General features: G+C 33.4%; 2 protein-coding genes across 5 annotated transcripts in view; one reads left to right on the plus strand and one right to left on the minus strand.

Annotated features, from left to right (window-relative positions):
- Nucleotides 1-16,573, minus strand: part of Glut1 (Glucose transporter 1) — a 481,871-nt gene that overhangs the window by 170,547 nt on the left and 294,751 nt on the right. The gene's annotated exons all lie outside the window — the stretch shown is intronic.
- LOC140441462 (uncharacterized) lies at nt 1,288-15,822 on the plus strand. The gene is made up of 2 exons (XM_072532201.1): nt 1,288-1,507; nt 15,430-15,822. The coding sequence occupies exons 1-2, from the start codon at nt 1,364-1,366 to the stop codon at nt 15,688-15,690; spliced, it is 405 nt and encodes a 134-aa protein (XP_072388302.1). The 5' UTR covers nt 1,288-1,363; the 3' UTR covers nt 15,691-15,822.

The following is a 16,573-nucleotide window of genomic DNA, read 5'->3' on the forward strand; positions in this document are numbered from 1 at the left end:
AACAGTGTTAAATCGTTCGATCTTGGAGAACAATTCACGGTCCGAAACGTGAAACTATGCGGTTACCTTATTGCGCCGTCTTATTGAAGCGACAGCTCCTACACATTATGGTTGTTCAATTGAGAAATGAAAAAGGCAGTAATCATGGCTCTATAGCGGTCACCATTGACTGTAATATCTAGCTAGTATCGTTTTTGAAGAAGTACGATCCAATGATTGCACCAGACCATAAAGCACACCAAACAGTCAGTTTTTCTAAATGTAATGGTTCCTCAACATACATTTGAGGATTATCATAACTCCAAATAGAGCAGTTTTGTTTGTTGATGTAACCATTCAATCTCGTTTTGGACCCACTCACTGAATCTACGAATCTACGTCTTGCTAGGAGATGATGTACCTTCAATTCTTGCATGAGTTGGATTTTGAAAGCACGCAAAGCAAGATCTTTCCGCAAAATCTTCCATACAGTCGATGGACACGTATCAAACCGCTGTGCACGATGGCAGATAGACTGATTCTGGTCTACCTGTATGCTACGCTCTACAGCAGCAACAACTTTTTCTGTACACACCGTATGACGTGTTTGTGGATGCATATTATCATTTAGAGTAAACGTGGTGCAAAAACGTTCCATGATTATTCGAACTACTTGCTCTGATGGACTATTATATTGACCATAAAATGAACGTAGTGCGCGATACGTATTTCGAACAGAACCACAATTTTGAAAATAAATTTGTACAATTTGGAAGCATTGTTAAGGCGCCAAGTCTATTTATGCTGAAATGCCAAACCAAACTTAACATAAATCACTTGACGGCTGTGAAAATAGCCAACAGTTAAAAAAGTTTTATCAACTTACATTTCTATACCACCAAAACAACACCCTTTATCTAATAAAATCCCCCAAATTCGCAACTACACTTTAAATAAATCACACGGAAATTTTGTTACAATATTATCAAGTTCAGTTTTTGATCTTGTGATAAGCGCTATGTCGCGTCGTCTATAAAGGGTGTAGCCTACTGCTTTCTGTAATATATTACCTCTTTTGTCTACATATGGCTTTTATTTATGATATCTTTTAACACAAAGTTACACAAATTCGTAAATAATGGATCTCTTGTCGTAATCCTTTGCTTAGGTACGTTGAACGTACTTGCTCTACTGCGACCATATTTTATGTTTTCTTTAATTGTTTACCATTTTTATCAGTAGATATATACCATTATTATTATTAGCTAAAAGATAAACAATAGATAATAATCTTTTCTAAAGCACTTGATTGCTGGTACCTGATCTCTCTTAATCGTTAAAAAGAATTCGAAGAGTAAATACTGATTAAGTTGTTTTCGCTAACATGACCGACGCAGAAAATTTATCCGAAAAAGATCGCGTAAGTCTGAGTGAAGATGATAAAGAGGAAGATTCAAAACAAGGTCATAAAAAATTTAATCCAAAGGAAAAATCTCAAGTTGAAGTAGCTGACGATAATTCAGTTAAAGTAAGTAAACGTTTCTTAAATAATCGAACAGTTAATAATATAATTATTTTTATTATTTTTAACATATACATATACAATATATATATATATATATATATATATATATATATATATATATATATATATATATATATATATATATATATATATATATATATATATATTATTTAATACGCAATTAAATATTTTATTTCTTAAAAAATACATGAACTTTATCAATAGATTATTTACCGGTCTTTATCTTAAAGTATTTTGTACTTTTGTGTAAATATAGACGATTTTTATCGTGATTTGCCGAATTTTGCCTTTAATCCCTTGTGATACTAATGTTAATGATTTAAATATGGGCCATGCCAAGATAAAAATTGTTAGTCATGTATAGAGCCATCGAAAAAGCATTCAAAATTCTTTTGGTTAATGATACAATTCTACCTAATAGTACATAATGTAGATATTTTCTTCTTCTTAACCTTCTATCGTCCATTTTTGAATATAGGCCTTTTCCAACTTTTTTCATCGATCTCTATCCTAAGCTACATTCTTTCAATTTGTCCGGCTGTTCTTTTTATGTCATCTACCCATCTCGTTTGTGGTCTTCCTCTTGTGAGTATACCTTTGTAAAGTATGCAATTTTGTATTGTGGCGTTTTAACGTTGGTTTTTTTTTGTATAGAATGTCTTCTTTAGGTCACATTTGTCCCCTTTTGTGTGAGTATTATTGCTCATAGACTCTCGTTTCAGTCTTTAGGAATGTTGCAATTATGGAGACATCTTTTAAATAGTTCTGTTAGTATAGGGATTGTAATGTAGACATAAGTTTTTACAATTTTTCGTGTATTTAAAACAGAAATTTAAAGAAAATCGTTAATCTAAAACCAATAAAAGTCCTGGATAGTTTAATTACAAATGCACGAGAGATATTTGTCAGGAATATAACACAAATTAGAAACAAGATTATTAAATGTTAGATCTCATATTTATCATCTGTTTCTTTAAGTGTTTGTTTAAAGTGAAGAAGCATGTGAAGATTGTCAGTTGCTACCGGTTCTCTGCTGCAGATAGCTGTAGCTGTAGCTGTAGGTTAAGTCTGCAAAACATGAAGGTGTACCGTGTAACTCCACGAGCAGATACACTTTAGTCCGGAATATCGTAATGAGTTTAGTTTTTATCGTAATGAGTAACCTTAAATTTTTACCTGAGGAAATAACACTTTCGTCCAAGTCAAATATTTTTGCATATACACTTTCGTCCAGGGGTCGAGCTCAGCGAGGATCAATCCCATAATTAAAAAAAAAGTTCTCTTACTGCGTTATAAAATTTATTATCTTTGATTAGTAAATTTCATTTACAACTTACAATATAAATAGCAAATAATAATAAACTTACTTAAAAACTAAAATAGTGGGATGTATATTTAACATATTCCAGTCTAGTAGTAGTTTTTTCATTCAAATTTTTTTTTTACTTTTCAAAAATTTCTCACAAACTACAGTTTTGTTATTAGGTCTGTTACATTTATGAATACTTTGAATTCTAATGTAGATCTTATTTTGATATTGATTGATAGCCTCTAAAAACACGAATATATTCGGATGGTATGTATTATAAGATTTATGTTAATCAGAATGGAAAGATTCACATGTATTGGTTGTTCTCGTAGTTTCTGATGATTTTGCAGCCCAGAGTATCGGTGGAAATGTTGAGTTTTCATCAACATAAATATGTCTCAACCAAATAATCAACAAAAGCATTTAGTTTGACACTCTTTGGCATAATTTCGATCAAATCAAAAACTAAACCATCACCGACTTCTTAGTGATCTAGAAAAAGAAGACCAAAGCAATAACCAATCTATTTTTCCACTTCAGTTCTGTTTTTGTAATCATTTGTTAAGCCAAGTTCTTGAATTTTACGCCACCGAGCCTGCGAAAGATGGAATTTACATCCGAATATTTTAGATTGACCCCAAAACTGATTTAACAGCCTTATAAATTGATTTTTCAAAATCAATGACAATATCTTTTGGAAGAAAATTTAAAGTTAGCTCTGAACATTTGGTCATTATCAAATTGATATATGTTTCATAGGTAGATGATAATTTATCTGGCAATAAACAAAATACTAGTGGAATGTAGTGGTCATTGTAGTATCCATGAATTGTAAACATTCGATAATAGAATTTTGGGCAATATTTAAATGTACCATCCATATATATTCTAGAACACTTATATAAATGTCTGAGATTTGTCTCACAAGATATAATAGTCAATTTTGCACTCTTATCATTTACTAATAAAAGGTTTTCATTTCTAGACGTGATGATAGGGTCCTCTAATTTTTCTAATGATTCCAGTACTTCTTCTAACCTTTTTGGTAAAACTGGGAGTAATTTTCTTTTTACATTATAAATACTTCGTTTCACTGATTTTAAATTCATAATAGTTAAATTGGTATTTTCTTCTTCACTTAAAACGAGATGTAAAATTTTCCTGGGTTGAGTACTTATACCTTCTGCAGCTTTACGCTTAGCTGCTACTCTTACAAACTGTTGTTGAATGCAGTTAGCCTTCAGACTTTCATGAGAATGATTTAAGTTTTGTCTAGAAATTACTACATCATCCCCAATTGTGTAAACGGCAGCGTTACAACCTTTGGTACCACATCTCCAGCGTAATCCCCCACTTTTTAACTTTTCGGCAAAATTGAATTTTTAGTTATTCACGAATAAAAGATGAGAATTTTCATAACACAATTCAAGACTATAGCAATATAAACACTTTGAGACTATTTTCACAAATGAATAAACTCCAAGATTCGTACATATTTATATATTATTTAATATTAATTGCTTCTTCGAAAAGCATTACGAAAATTTACCTGACCCTTTGGACGAACTTGTATACCTCAATTTTAGGGGCTTGGACGAAAATGTATACCTTATTTTATGACACTCATTATTTTGAACGAAAGTGTAATCGCCGTAAAATGCTCCTTTTTAGACCCAATTAATATTATGTCCCTCCAATATAATTATATTTTGCTACTATACCTTTACAAAGTCTTTCGTCTATATCTTATCAAAAATCTATCGACGTTAATCTACATGATACTACCAATTTAAGAACGTTTTGACCTCAGATAAACTTAATAAAGTCTATGTAAATTAATTTGGTAAAAGTTTTTAAACTTCCCAAAATATACAACAATTTAAAAACAATTATTTGACCAATTAAGACAATAAATCATGATTAACAATATAAGCAGTAATAACCAAGTTAAAATATTTCTACGCTCTGTATCTAAATTCTAAGCTTGAAGAACTACAGTGTTAGAACTGAATTATCAAGGATGATGCCTCGTACTGCTATGAAGCTATGCGGGGATATTATGAACTGAGTAATATTCCGATCAGACAGGTTATGAGGTTAATCAGACATAACTGAGAAAGTATGATTGGGATTGTAACTATTTCATTTACTGTGTAGGTTTGAAAATATTGGCAATAATATTTACAATGAGCTGTTTACATATCTCAGATGCATTGGTCAAATGATGTTTTTCCTATATTTTTGATTCTTCTGTTGCAGCGTGTAGGTATTCATGCTGGTTTGATTATGTGTAGGGATCCTTCTTCAGCTCTTCTTATTATTGTACTGATATCAGGTTTCTTATGTCTCTGAACCACAAGTGTCAGACATGGTCCTCTACTGCCTTTAATTTTGCCCATTAAATTTTTTTTTAAACATATTTTTCGCATTTTAAAATATGGCATAAATATGAGAACTTTAGCTGTTTGATGATGATGATTTTAGAAGCTGTTTTTGGACATGAGCTCTTCTCAAAGTTTTTCATTTGTAATATGGTCGATCCATGGGATTTTAAGCAACCTTTTGACATACCACATATCGAACGCCTCAATATGGTCTAGCGATGTTACTTTAAGTGACCTGGTCTCGCTACTGTACATTACTATTGGACCTATATTGCATTTTCGTACGCGAATACCGAGATCCTACGTTGCGCTCTGACAAAGATAGTTATTGAATCACGTAAAAGTATTTCTAGCTAGTGCTACCCGTATCCTTACTTCTTGGTCGCAGTTCCGCTTGCAGTTTAAAATAATTCTAAAATGTTTAAATGTCTCAACTTTGTCTAGAAGTTGGTTGTTTGTATTCAACTGTAATTGTTCTTAAAGATTGTCTGCTGATTATCCTTAATTTTGTTTTTGTAATGTTAATGTTGAGAACGTACTACTCTTCCTTATTCTTCTTTTGGTGCCTATTCGTTTCGAATATTGGCAATCATTCTGGCTATAATTATTTAGTAACTCATGCTTTAAATAGATCAGTTGTTCTTGTGGAGAACCATTTCCTCAGGTTTTTTACCCATGATATTCTTTTTCTCCCAATTCCTGGCTTTCCGAATACTTTGACTTGAAGGATTATTTTCAGTAATCAGTATCTGTATCTGCCGTTTCTCATTATGTGTCCGAGATATTTTAACTTTCGCCTTTTAATCGTATACATCACTTATCTTTGTTTCCACATTCTTCGTAGTACAGTCTCGTTGTTCCTCGTTCACTGTCTTAATATTATTTATCTCTTGTAATTATTCTACGGTTTCTGCTATGATAGTTGTATCATCAGCAAATTATTTATACAAATTTCATTTATTTTGGCGAGATTATGCAGCCCTGTCTTACGCTCTTACTTATTTCTGCTTGTTCTGTAATCGACTGTTGGCCGTTGTTAATCCTTAATTCTGCCTTTTAATTTCTTGGATCATACTTATATCTTTTTAATCCAGACCAATCTTCCTTTTATCATCATCCAGCCTCAAAAGTCCGACCTTGTCTATTTTGAGCCGCTCTCATGCAGTTTTTAGTTTGTTAAAATGTCCTTAATCGTTAGCCCATCGTGTAGATGGTCGATTGACGCTTCTTTTATCCTCCCTCGGTCTCCATTTCAATACTCTATTTGTGAATCGACCATCTGTCATGCTAGCTGTGTGTCCTGCCCATCTCCATTTTAGTATGGCTTTCCTTTTGGCGACCTCAGTCACCCTGGTTCTTCTTCTGACGTCTTCGTGTGTTTCACAGTATTCTTCCTAAAATGAATCGTTCCATTCTTCTTTGTGCGACTATCAGTTTGGTAGCCGAAACTTTTGTGAAAGTAAGTGTCTCCCTTTACTCCTGTATTAACACACCATGTCTTACGTTGTCAAAAGCTTATAGGCAATCGATAAAGCAAATAAAGATATTCCTTGTGCTCATAGCATTTCTGGATCAATAGCTGCATGCAAAAAAGTATACCTCTTGTGTTTTCAAACCGTCCGAAATGCTCAGGCACTTGTAAAGTTTTATGGAATGAATTTTTTTTTATAGTTTTGATAAGTCATTCTCTTCAAAGTTTCTGTATTTATCCCCAGAAAACGGTTTTTGTTTCCGACGAACTTTTCTTTATCTTTATTGATTAAATATTAAGTAATAAAACAACGTAAAACAAAGATTTATTGAAAACCATGTCAACAAAATGGAGAAGTCATGGATCTCTGTGCTTTAAACGAACTGAGAATCTATAATACATTTTTCCATCATAAGCTCCAGTATAAATATAAATTTAAAAACTTTAGGTTTTTTTTTATTTAATTAATGGCTTTGGATAACTAGATCCATTCAGCCACGATAATGTATTTGACTACTTGAATTTGTTAATGATGTATTGAGATATTGCATTTGTTAACAAAATAGTACTTCGCACAGAAACTTCAGGGTTCTATGATTGATTTTATAGTCACTAACAGACACACAAGGAGATTCTAGATATCCGAACTTTAAACTCAGCAGACGCAGGGAGTGAAAACAAACTAGTACTAGCAAAAATAAGAATGAAAATAACAACCAAACATTTTCTACAGGAAATCATCGAGGAAAAATTCAATGTAACCGGGATCACTGTGGAACGATTCTACAAGAGAAGTTTACCAGGCTAACACAAAAGATACAGCTGAAACAAATAGACGACATCGAAGATATAAACGGCTGGGAGAAAATTAAAAAAACATTGAAGAAGTAGCAACAGAAGCTCTAGGAAAATGCAAAGTCATACTAAACACAGGAAAAAACAACAATACAGTATCGTTCAGAAAAGAAATAAAAGAGAAATAGGAACACTAGGAACAGTTTACAAAAAGCATGGAAATCGACTTCTACGTTACACAAAAACAAATATGAAGATTCATAAGAAACCAACGGAAAGAAATGGTAGAATTCAAGGAATACAATAAAATACCAGCAAACGAATGGGAAAGATACCTGAGGGAACTGTTTAAAGAAAAGGAAAACAATAATCAACACAACAACGTAGCTGACAAAGGCTTTCAATCTCATCCAAGCCAAAGACATCTTACACATACTGTATAAAAGAAATATACCAATCAATAATATACAAACCATCGAAAACATCTACATCCATAACCAAATACAGATAAATGGGAAACTAACCAGATTATACCAGTACAAAGCGGAGACAGGGTGACTCATTAGGGGTTAAGCCCATTTCTCTTTATTATAATAATGGACAAAATAATACAAACAGTACGTAAAGGTCATGGTTACAGAATGCGGAACAAAAAATCCAAATATTATGCTAGGCAGACGATGCCGCATTAATCGCCGAGACAGAAGACGAACTCCAAAGATTAACACACATCTTCAAAGCAACAGCCAAGAAAAACAATATGATAATATCAGCAGAAAAAACCAAGTGTATGACAACATTTAAATATCCACTACGATGTAAAATCAAAATTGATATGAAAATAATAAAGCAGGAAGCAAGGTTTAGATATCTGGGAATAGATATAACTAGTTACGGAGATGTTGAAGAAGAAGTACGACAACAAAGCTTAAAAACAAGTAAAGTGGCGGGATCTCCTAATAACATAATCTGTAATAACAAACACTTAAAATAAGACTTGACACATCTAAAACGAGACGACCACTAGAAACAACAGAGATGAAAATACTCCGACAAATATCAGGGAAAAGTATGTTGAATAGGAAGAGAAGCGAAAACATAAGTAGAGCATGCAATATGGAAGACATAAATGGATGGGTGACAAAACGGAAATAAGAGTGGAACGAACACATTAGTAGAATGGCAGAGGATAGGATAGTACGAATAGCACGAGATAAGTCACCAAATGGACGAAGAAGTATTGGCAGACCAAGAAAAAGATGGTGCGATAATTTAAACAATTTAGGAGGCAAATATTGAAGAAGAAACAGGCTTTAAAGCCTACATGCAAGAATAAAGAAGAAGAAAAAGAAGTGATAAATAAAGAAGCCATTTTTAATTACGTTACGACTATTGTGGTAAATAAATAAAAAAAATACGAAATTTAAAAATGTTTTTTTTAAATGAAATTTTTTCAATTCATATTTTATTATTTAGTGTTTTTTTTTAATGTAAGGAAAAAACCTATTGCAAATATATTGAGTTTATCTTAACGGTTTTGGAAGCTACTCGCTGATATATAATGATTAGATAAAGTTATTAATATCGAGGTTCTATCTTCCAAGTGGCTAACGTAATATTTTATTCAATACTAGACAAGATATATATCTAATTATTCAAGGTTATATAACCCCTATCAGTATCAAATTCATTCTGATCATCGCCAAAAATAAAATTTTATTTTGCTCATCTTTATGTATCAAAATCTGCAGTCCAGCAAATAAAAAACAATAAAGCTACAGAGGGTGATGAGGTTTTACCTGAAATGTTAAAAGAAACTACTACGGAACTAATAAACGAACTGACTTATAAATTAATTTTAAAGCATGTTCAAAGTATCACACCATTTCTCCCAATTATTTTCCCTTTAAATTTTTCTAACTATGCCTTTGGTAACGTTTTAACATCTCTTCGCAAAGAAAACTTTCTAAATCTATAGGTGGCATATTCTCTTTTTATTATCTTCTGCCTTATTTTTCTAACAATGAATCTTTCTTTTTTTTTAATTTCAAAGTAGATTTCATAAAATTGTTCTTATACCATTTTCTCTACCACATTTTAACTTTGGAAGCAAGAGAAAGTTGTTTGATTCTAAACGGTCCCATCTTCGTACCCTTAATTAGGTTTAATCTCGCGTGTGCCAAAAAAATCCCCTGTTTAGAGAAAATTTAAGCTCTTATACGAATATCGCAAAGTATTACTTTACTTGTTTACCAGCATTTTGGTTGGTTCTTCGCCAAATCTTCATTTGGTTCTGCGCCAGTTATCAATCAACATTACAATTGCCGAATCTCTACCCGCACATACCTCTCAAACATGTACCAATTGTATGATACTGTAAGAACGCATTGACAATGTACAACCAGAGTGATTATAACGGTGCAAGATTTTATTTTTCTTTGTGACAAAGGACAATTCAAACTATAAGTACGGTCAAAATATTTCTGAATGATTTATATGTATATATTTATTGTCGTTATATGTATTATCGTAATATTTAAATACCAGCATTGCTTAAGTTAAAAAAAATATGGTCACTAAATTTTATTACATGTACTCAAGATGCAATAATTTTTAAATTTATTAATTTCATTGTACTATGTCTTATTGTTAGTGCTTACCACTTATTGTAATTAAGCTTCTCATTACTATTTTGTTCCCGTCTAGTAACCATCTGTATCTTTTTCGTATTATTTTTTTTTCTTATTTTCTCTCCGTTCTCGTCACTTTGTATGGTTCCCGTTATCATTCTTATCTTACTTTCTGTCCATTCTCGTATTTACTAGGTTTCTCCATTCCTTCAAAAATAGGGTAGGACCCAAAAGTTTCCTCTCTTACTTGTTTCCTTATTTACCTCACTCGCGAATCTCTTGTAGTCTTGCTCTGTCGAATCCCGACCAAGATACCTCTTCCAGACTGAATGATTAGAGTATTTTCCATCTTCCATTAGGCACACTTCTCCCCAACCCAACCGTGGTAGCTATTTTCATTGTTACCCAATTATGTGGCATATATTTCGCTACAATTTAACAGATACCTAACTTCTTCTTCTTCTTCAGTGCCTTATCCGGTCCGGATGTTGGCGATCATCAAGGCTATCATGGTTTTGTTGACTGCTCTGCGAAACAGCTCCGCTGAGGTCATCCCAAACCATTGTCGGAGATTTTTCAACCACGAGATACGACGGCGTCCCGGTCCTCTTCTGCCAAATACTTTACCCTGCATAACAAGTTGAAGAATTCGATATTTTTCTTCGTTCCGCATCACGTGGCCGAGGTACTCAAGCTTGCGTTGTTTAATTAAATTAAGCACTTCTTTTTCTTTTGTCATGCGTTGTAGGACCTCAACGTTGGTGACATGGTCCACATAAGATATTTTTAGTATCCTTCTGTATATCCACATCTCGAAGGCTTCGATTCGTTTTTCAGTGGCTTGCGTCAGTGTCCAGGCTTCAACTCCATACAGTAACACTGGAAGAACGTAGCACCTCACTATTCGTATCTTGGTTCCCAAACTGAGATCACTGCAGCACAGCAAGGATCTCAACTTAATAAATGTAGACCGTGCCATTTCAATTCTGGATCTAATCTCTTGAGCGTAGTCCCATTGTACGTTGAGGGTAGTTCCGAGGTAAGTGAATCTGTCGACTCTCTGGATCTCTTCGCTACCTGCCATTAGTGCCCCGGGATCTAAAGTTGTACGGCTGACAACCATGAATTTAGTTTTCTTAATATTAAGGTTCAGTCCGTATGTTACGCTCACAGTTCGCACTCGGTCTAGTAAGGCCTGCAGATCGTTTAGGCTGGTTGCTAGTAACACAGTGTCATCGGCGTAGCGGATATTATTGATGTATTCACCGTTCACTCGGATTCCCATGTCTAGGTTTGTGAGGGCTTCATTAAAAATCTCCTCAGAGTATATATTGAAAAGAGTCGGCGATAGCACACATCCTTGTCTTACTCCTCGCATGATCTTCACTTGGTCGGTCAGCTGGTCTTCGACCTTGACTTGAGCACGCTGGTTCCAGTATAAATTCATGATGATCCGAATGTCCTTCTCATTAAATCCAACTCTTTGTAGTGCGGTGACCATCTTCTGGTGCTGACAACGGTCAAATGCCTTGGCGTAGTCAATAAAACAAATATAGACATCACAACTGACATCGCGGCATCTCTGAAGTAGGACTTGTAAGGTGAAAAGTGCTTCACGTGTACCCATAGAATTGCGGAATCCGAATTGCATTTTACCGACATTTTCTTCGCATTTCTTGTAAATTCTGGCATGTATGATTTTAAGAAAAATTTTAAGTGCATGACTCATAAGACTGATAGTTCGGAAATCTTCGCACGTTTTCGCAGATCGTTTTTTTGGTAGCGTTACAAATGTTGACAATAGCCATTCCTCTGGGATATTATCTGAATCGTATATGGCGTTGAACAGTTCAGTTAACTCCTTCGTGCTCACTTCACTCATCACCTTAATAAGTTCAACGGGTATTTCGTCCGGACCTGTAGCCTTACCATTTTTAGACTGTTGTAAAGCAGCCTTTACCTCGCTTTCTAGAATTGACGGCCCTGTCATGCAATTTATTTCCGGAAGGTTGCCGCGGTCGTCCCAGAAAAGTTCTTCGATATATATTTTCCAGGTAACCAACTTCTCATTCACTGTCGTCGCCAGATTACCGTCTTTATTTATGAGGAGGTGTGTGTTTCTCCTCTTGTATTGACCAGTGGCTTCACGAATCCTTCGGTGGATATTTATATGATCGTGTTTCTCTTGGAGCTCCTCGATTAGATACCTAACAGCAAAATATATTCCAGACGAATGGGGAAGAGCATTGGTCAAATCAATATAAAAAATGGTGATTCACAAAAACTGAAAATTGGTATAGTTCAACTTTCGTATCCAGTCTATTTGTTAGTATCTTCATAAACATCGTGTATATTTGAGACATGAGACAATATACCTTTATAGTTGGCCTTCGCAGATTTTAAGAAGACGTTTCACACTGTTAAAACAAACCCTATAATTTCGGCCATAAGAATTCTCAACAAAGATCAACGATATATTAATTTAAATAAACAGGTTTGTAAAATAACCTTAAAAAGTGGTGGAAACACTAACACATGGATAAGGCAACGGGCAAAAGTCGAAACTTTTTTCTTTGTAGAAAAGAGTATGTTTCTCAAAATAGGACTGAAGCGGACATGTGGCTAGAATTCAAGAAACCTGAAGTGAAAATGTGACAAGGTAGAGACCATGGAGACAAAGTAACACCATAGGAAGAAAGAAACAAACATGGTACGATGACTTATAAAAAACAGTGGGACTAAATTGGTACCGGATAGCTCACCTTAGAGAAAATTGGAGAGCGATGAGAGAAGTCTATATCGAAAAGATAGAAAACGGCTGGAAAAGAAAAAGAAATATAACCCCTTTTTAAGTGGAAAATTCGTTCTAATCATTGGCGTTCATGAAGATTTATTTTAATACAGTTGATGTAAGTGTACATTGCTGATGGTGCAACATTTAAAACGATTTTTAATAAACAACGACTTCTGGTTAATTACCTTTAGTTATGGAGAAAACTCAAACGTTTCTTGTTTTTTTTTAATAATATGTTGTTAAATATGTAATTAAAATTATAAATAAAAATACACCAAATTAGTAATAACAGGTAGTAACAAAAATGGTTGAAACTTACATAATGCTTAGATCTAATAATTGGTTATTGTTAGTTATTTAAAATGCTGAATATAATGTGTTTTATAGCTTTATTACGCATATTTTAAAGTAAATATTGATTAGGTAGTGAATCCCATTCAAATGTAAAATTCTGTAAAATCGCATTGGTGGCATACTTCATTATCTGTATGAACTACAATTCTACGACAACGTAATCCGATATGTTATCTATTACAATGGGAATAACCTCTTATGTGACTTTGACGTAAAAAATACGTAGTGGATTTTACCATTAATAAAATATTCGATGGTTTTTAATTGATTTTGATCATACTGTAACTGCATTATCTACTGTCTTTACTCATCTTAATGTTTCATTAATAATTGTCGAAAAAAATAAACTACAGATGATAAAGCGTCTTAGAAAATAATTACTACAAGAAGAAAGAGTAACTGATTTTTACCAAAGACGCCCAAATAAATATCTCGAATAACAAAACGCCGATAAAGAGATAAGAGGAAAATTTACGAAAAATAATATAAAGGAAACAATTTAAAATATATAATTAAACGAAGCTAGTGACTTAAGTTAAGAAAAAGAAAATAATAGACAGAAAAATAGGATTAGGACATTGGAACTAACAAGTAAATATGCAACAATCAAAAACACACTGAAATACCGAAACAACTAAAAGCTTCTTCTTCTTGTGCGATAAAAATATGTTAAGAAAAAAATTTAACCCTCACGTACAAATTGTAGTCTATGTGACACACAACTTCTGTGAGAAACTGGGTTTATTTATATATTGTATAAATATTGTATGACAATTTTTTTGATATAAATAAACTCTATTATTATTATTAATATTACGATTTAAGTGAAAATAAACATAAAAATTAATGGGAAAATCCCAGTAGTTGGCTGTATACCATCGTTTAAAAAACATACAGAAGTTAAAACACTTCACCATTGTATTTAGGTATATAAAAACATATAGTTAAAACTTTTACAAGTGTCGTCAAAATTTATACAGTAGCAGCATAACGTTTTCGATCTAATCAGATCATCTTCAGTGCCTTATGTACTTGAAGCTAACAATGAATTTGTGGCTATGACATCCATATATGGGTTTACATCTTTGCAAAATTAAATTATATGTTGACTCTAGGTCGATGACAATGGATACATTTAATACTTGAGGAGCTACATGTCTCTCTGCTCGGTTTTTAACACGTGGCTCTTGTCAGTTAAGACGACACAGACCAACTAAGAGAGAAAATGATCTGATTAGATCGAAAACGTTATGCTGCTACTGTATAAATTTTGACGACACTTGTAAAAGTTTTAACTATATGTTTTTATATACCTAAATACAATTTTTTTTTTTTTTTTTTTTTTTTTTTTTGTGGCATTGACTTTCGTCATTCAGCCAGTCTCGAAAGGTTATAATATATTCCATAAAAAAGTATAGACAGATAAGTACAGATTATTTCTCTCAGACAAATGCACAGCGATATCCCTAAAACGAAATAGACGAATAATTAAAGAAGAACACGTCGAAGGAAAATACAAGGACACTCGCTTCTCGTCTAGGGGTCCGTCAAGACATTTATTTTAACAGACAAACAATACTGGACCACGGATAAGGTATTGTTACATATAGGATAAACAAAGGGTACAAGTCTAATCCTATACACGCTCATGAAAATTTTCATGAACGAGTACCAGGTTTATAAAGCTATGCATGTGTCTGACAAAAATTCTATAATTAAATTATATATTGTTATAGAACCTATGGCTAACAAAGACTGTATATTATATGGAGCGTATGTATTGCATTTAGTTAATTTTGTATACAGGGAGTTTGAATGCTGAATAAATTTAGGACATTCAAAGAAGATGTGATCGAGGTCACCTAGCTTGCCGCAATGTTTGCAACTATCATCATCGATGACTTTAATTTTAAATAAATGGCATGGGTAGCATGCATGTCCAAAGCGTATTCGATTTATAGTAGTAATATATTTACGAGGAGCTTTGAAATTCTGAAACCAGGTTGTTTGAGGTAGAGTTGGTTGTAAAGAGGTATACCTTTTAGAGTTTGTAGAACAGTAATGTTTCCATTGCTCTTTCCATCTAAGTTGCTGACCTAAATACAATGGTGAAGTGTTTTAACTTCTGAAATTTTTTTTGAAAATAAACAGTTTACATTTATTTTAGGATGAATTAAAACAGGACGAAGTAGATGAGATTGATGGAGTAATTCACGCAGTAGACGAATTATCACTAAAAAATAAAGAAGAAAAGGCGGAAGATGTTACGGAACAGCAAGAAAAAGCAGATGCAGCACAATCATCCACATTTAGGTCCGAAATGGCAGATCCTAGGAAGAAATTTTCCAAATTTGCACCTAGAAGTTTAATAGACGTTCCAGACTATGCGTATGTATCCATAGATGGAGGTTTTCAGACATCATTCTAGGTTAAGGTGTTTACAAACATTTTTTAATTTTTAAAAGTCTTTGGCTTAGTTGGATGTTAATTTATGTCTATATTTTTCTTGGTCGAATATTTTATACAGATCAGTTTTATGATAATAAAATTTACCAATAAACATTTGTTTCTTGTCCATTCTTCTTGTTTAATGTATAGAGTGCAACAGAAAAACGAAGAGCCGCGGTAGTATTTAACCCATTGTGAGTCTTAACGTACTCAAGAACCTTGTTCGACTCTCTATTCAGATCACGTTGTTTCCACGTTGCAACATATATGTTTTGTAAGTTTCTTCGATGTCATCTAGATATGGATTCACCTTTATTCTTTTTCTTCCCACTGACTGCTACAACGTGGAACCAAGAGTGTGACCAAGCATGGACCTTAAAAATATCTAGGGCATAAGATTCGCTTAGGCCGAGATAATTAGACAACTAAAATCTAAAGAAGGATAGGTCTCTCATTGGTCGCCTTGGATAGGTCGCCTTTGGTAGATCGCACAACATTTTCAAGTCTAATATTTCACTTAAAAAGAAAGGTTTTTATTCAATGTGTTTTACTGGTCCTGATATGTGGTGCAGAAATACTAACTCTGACAAAAGAACCAATAAATAAATAAGAATTACACAACACGCTATGGAAAGATCAATGTTAGGTATTATCATTAGAGATAAGAGTCACGGATGAAGTTGAAAAAATAGCCATGGCTAAATGGGCTTGGGCCAAACATGTTGCCAGATTTCCGGATGATAGATAAACCAGACAGATTCTGCAATGGTGACTAAGACAAGAGGCATATCGAAGTAGAGGACGATCATTGACTGGAAGGACGGATGATATAAAGCGCATTAATACAACTTTTATGCAAGAAT

Source organism: Diabrotica undecimpunctata, chromosome 1 (genome assembly GCF_040954645.1).
Source record: "Diabrotica undecimpunctata isolate CICGRU chromosome 1, icDiaUnde3, whole genome shotgun sequence".
Lineage (NCBI taxonomy): Eukaryota > Metazoa > Arthropoda > Insecta > Coleoptera > Chrysomelidae > Diabrotica > Diabrotica undecimpunctata.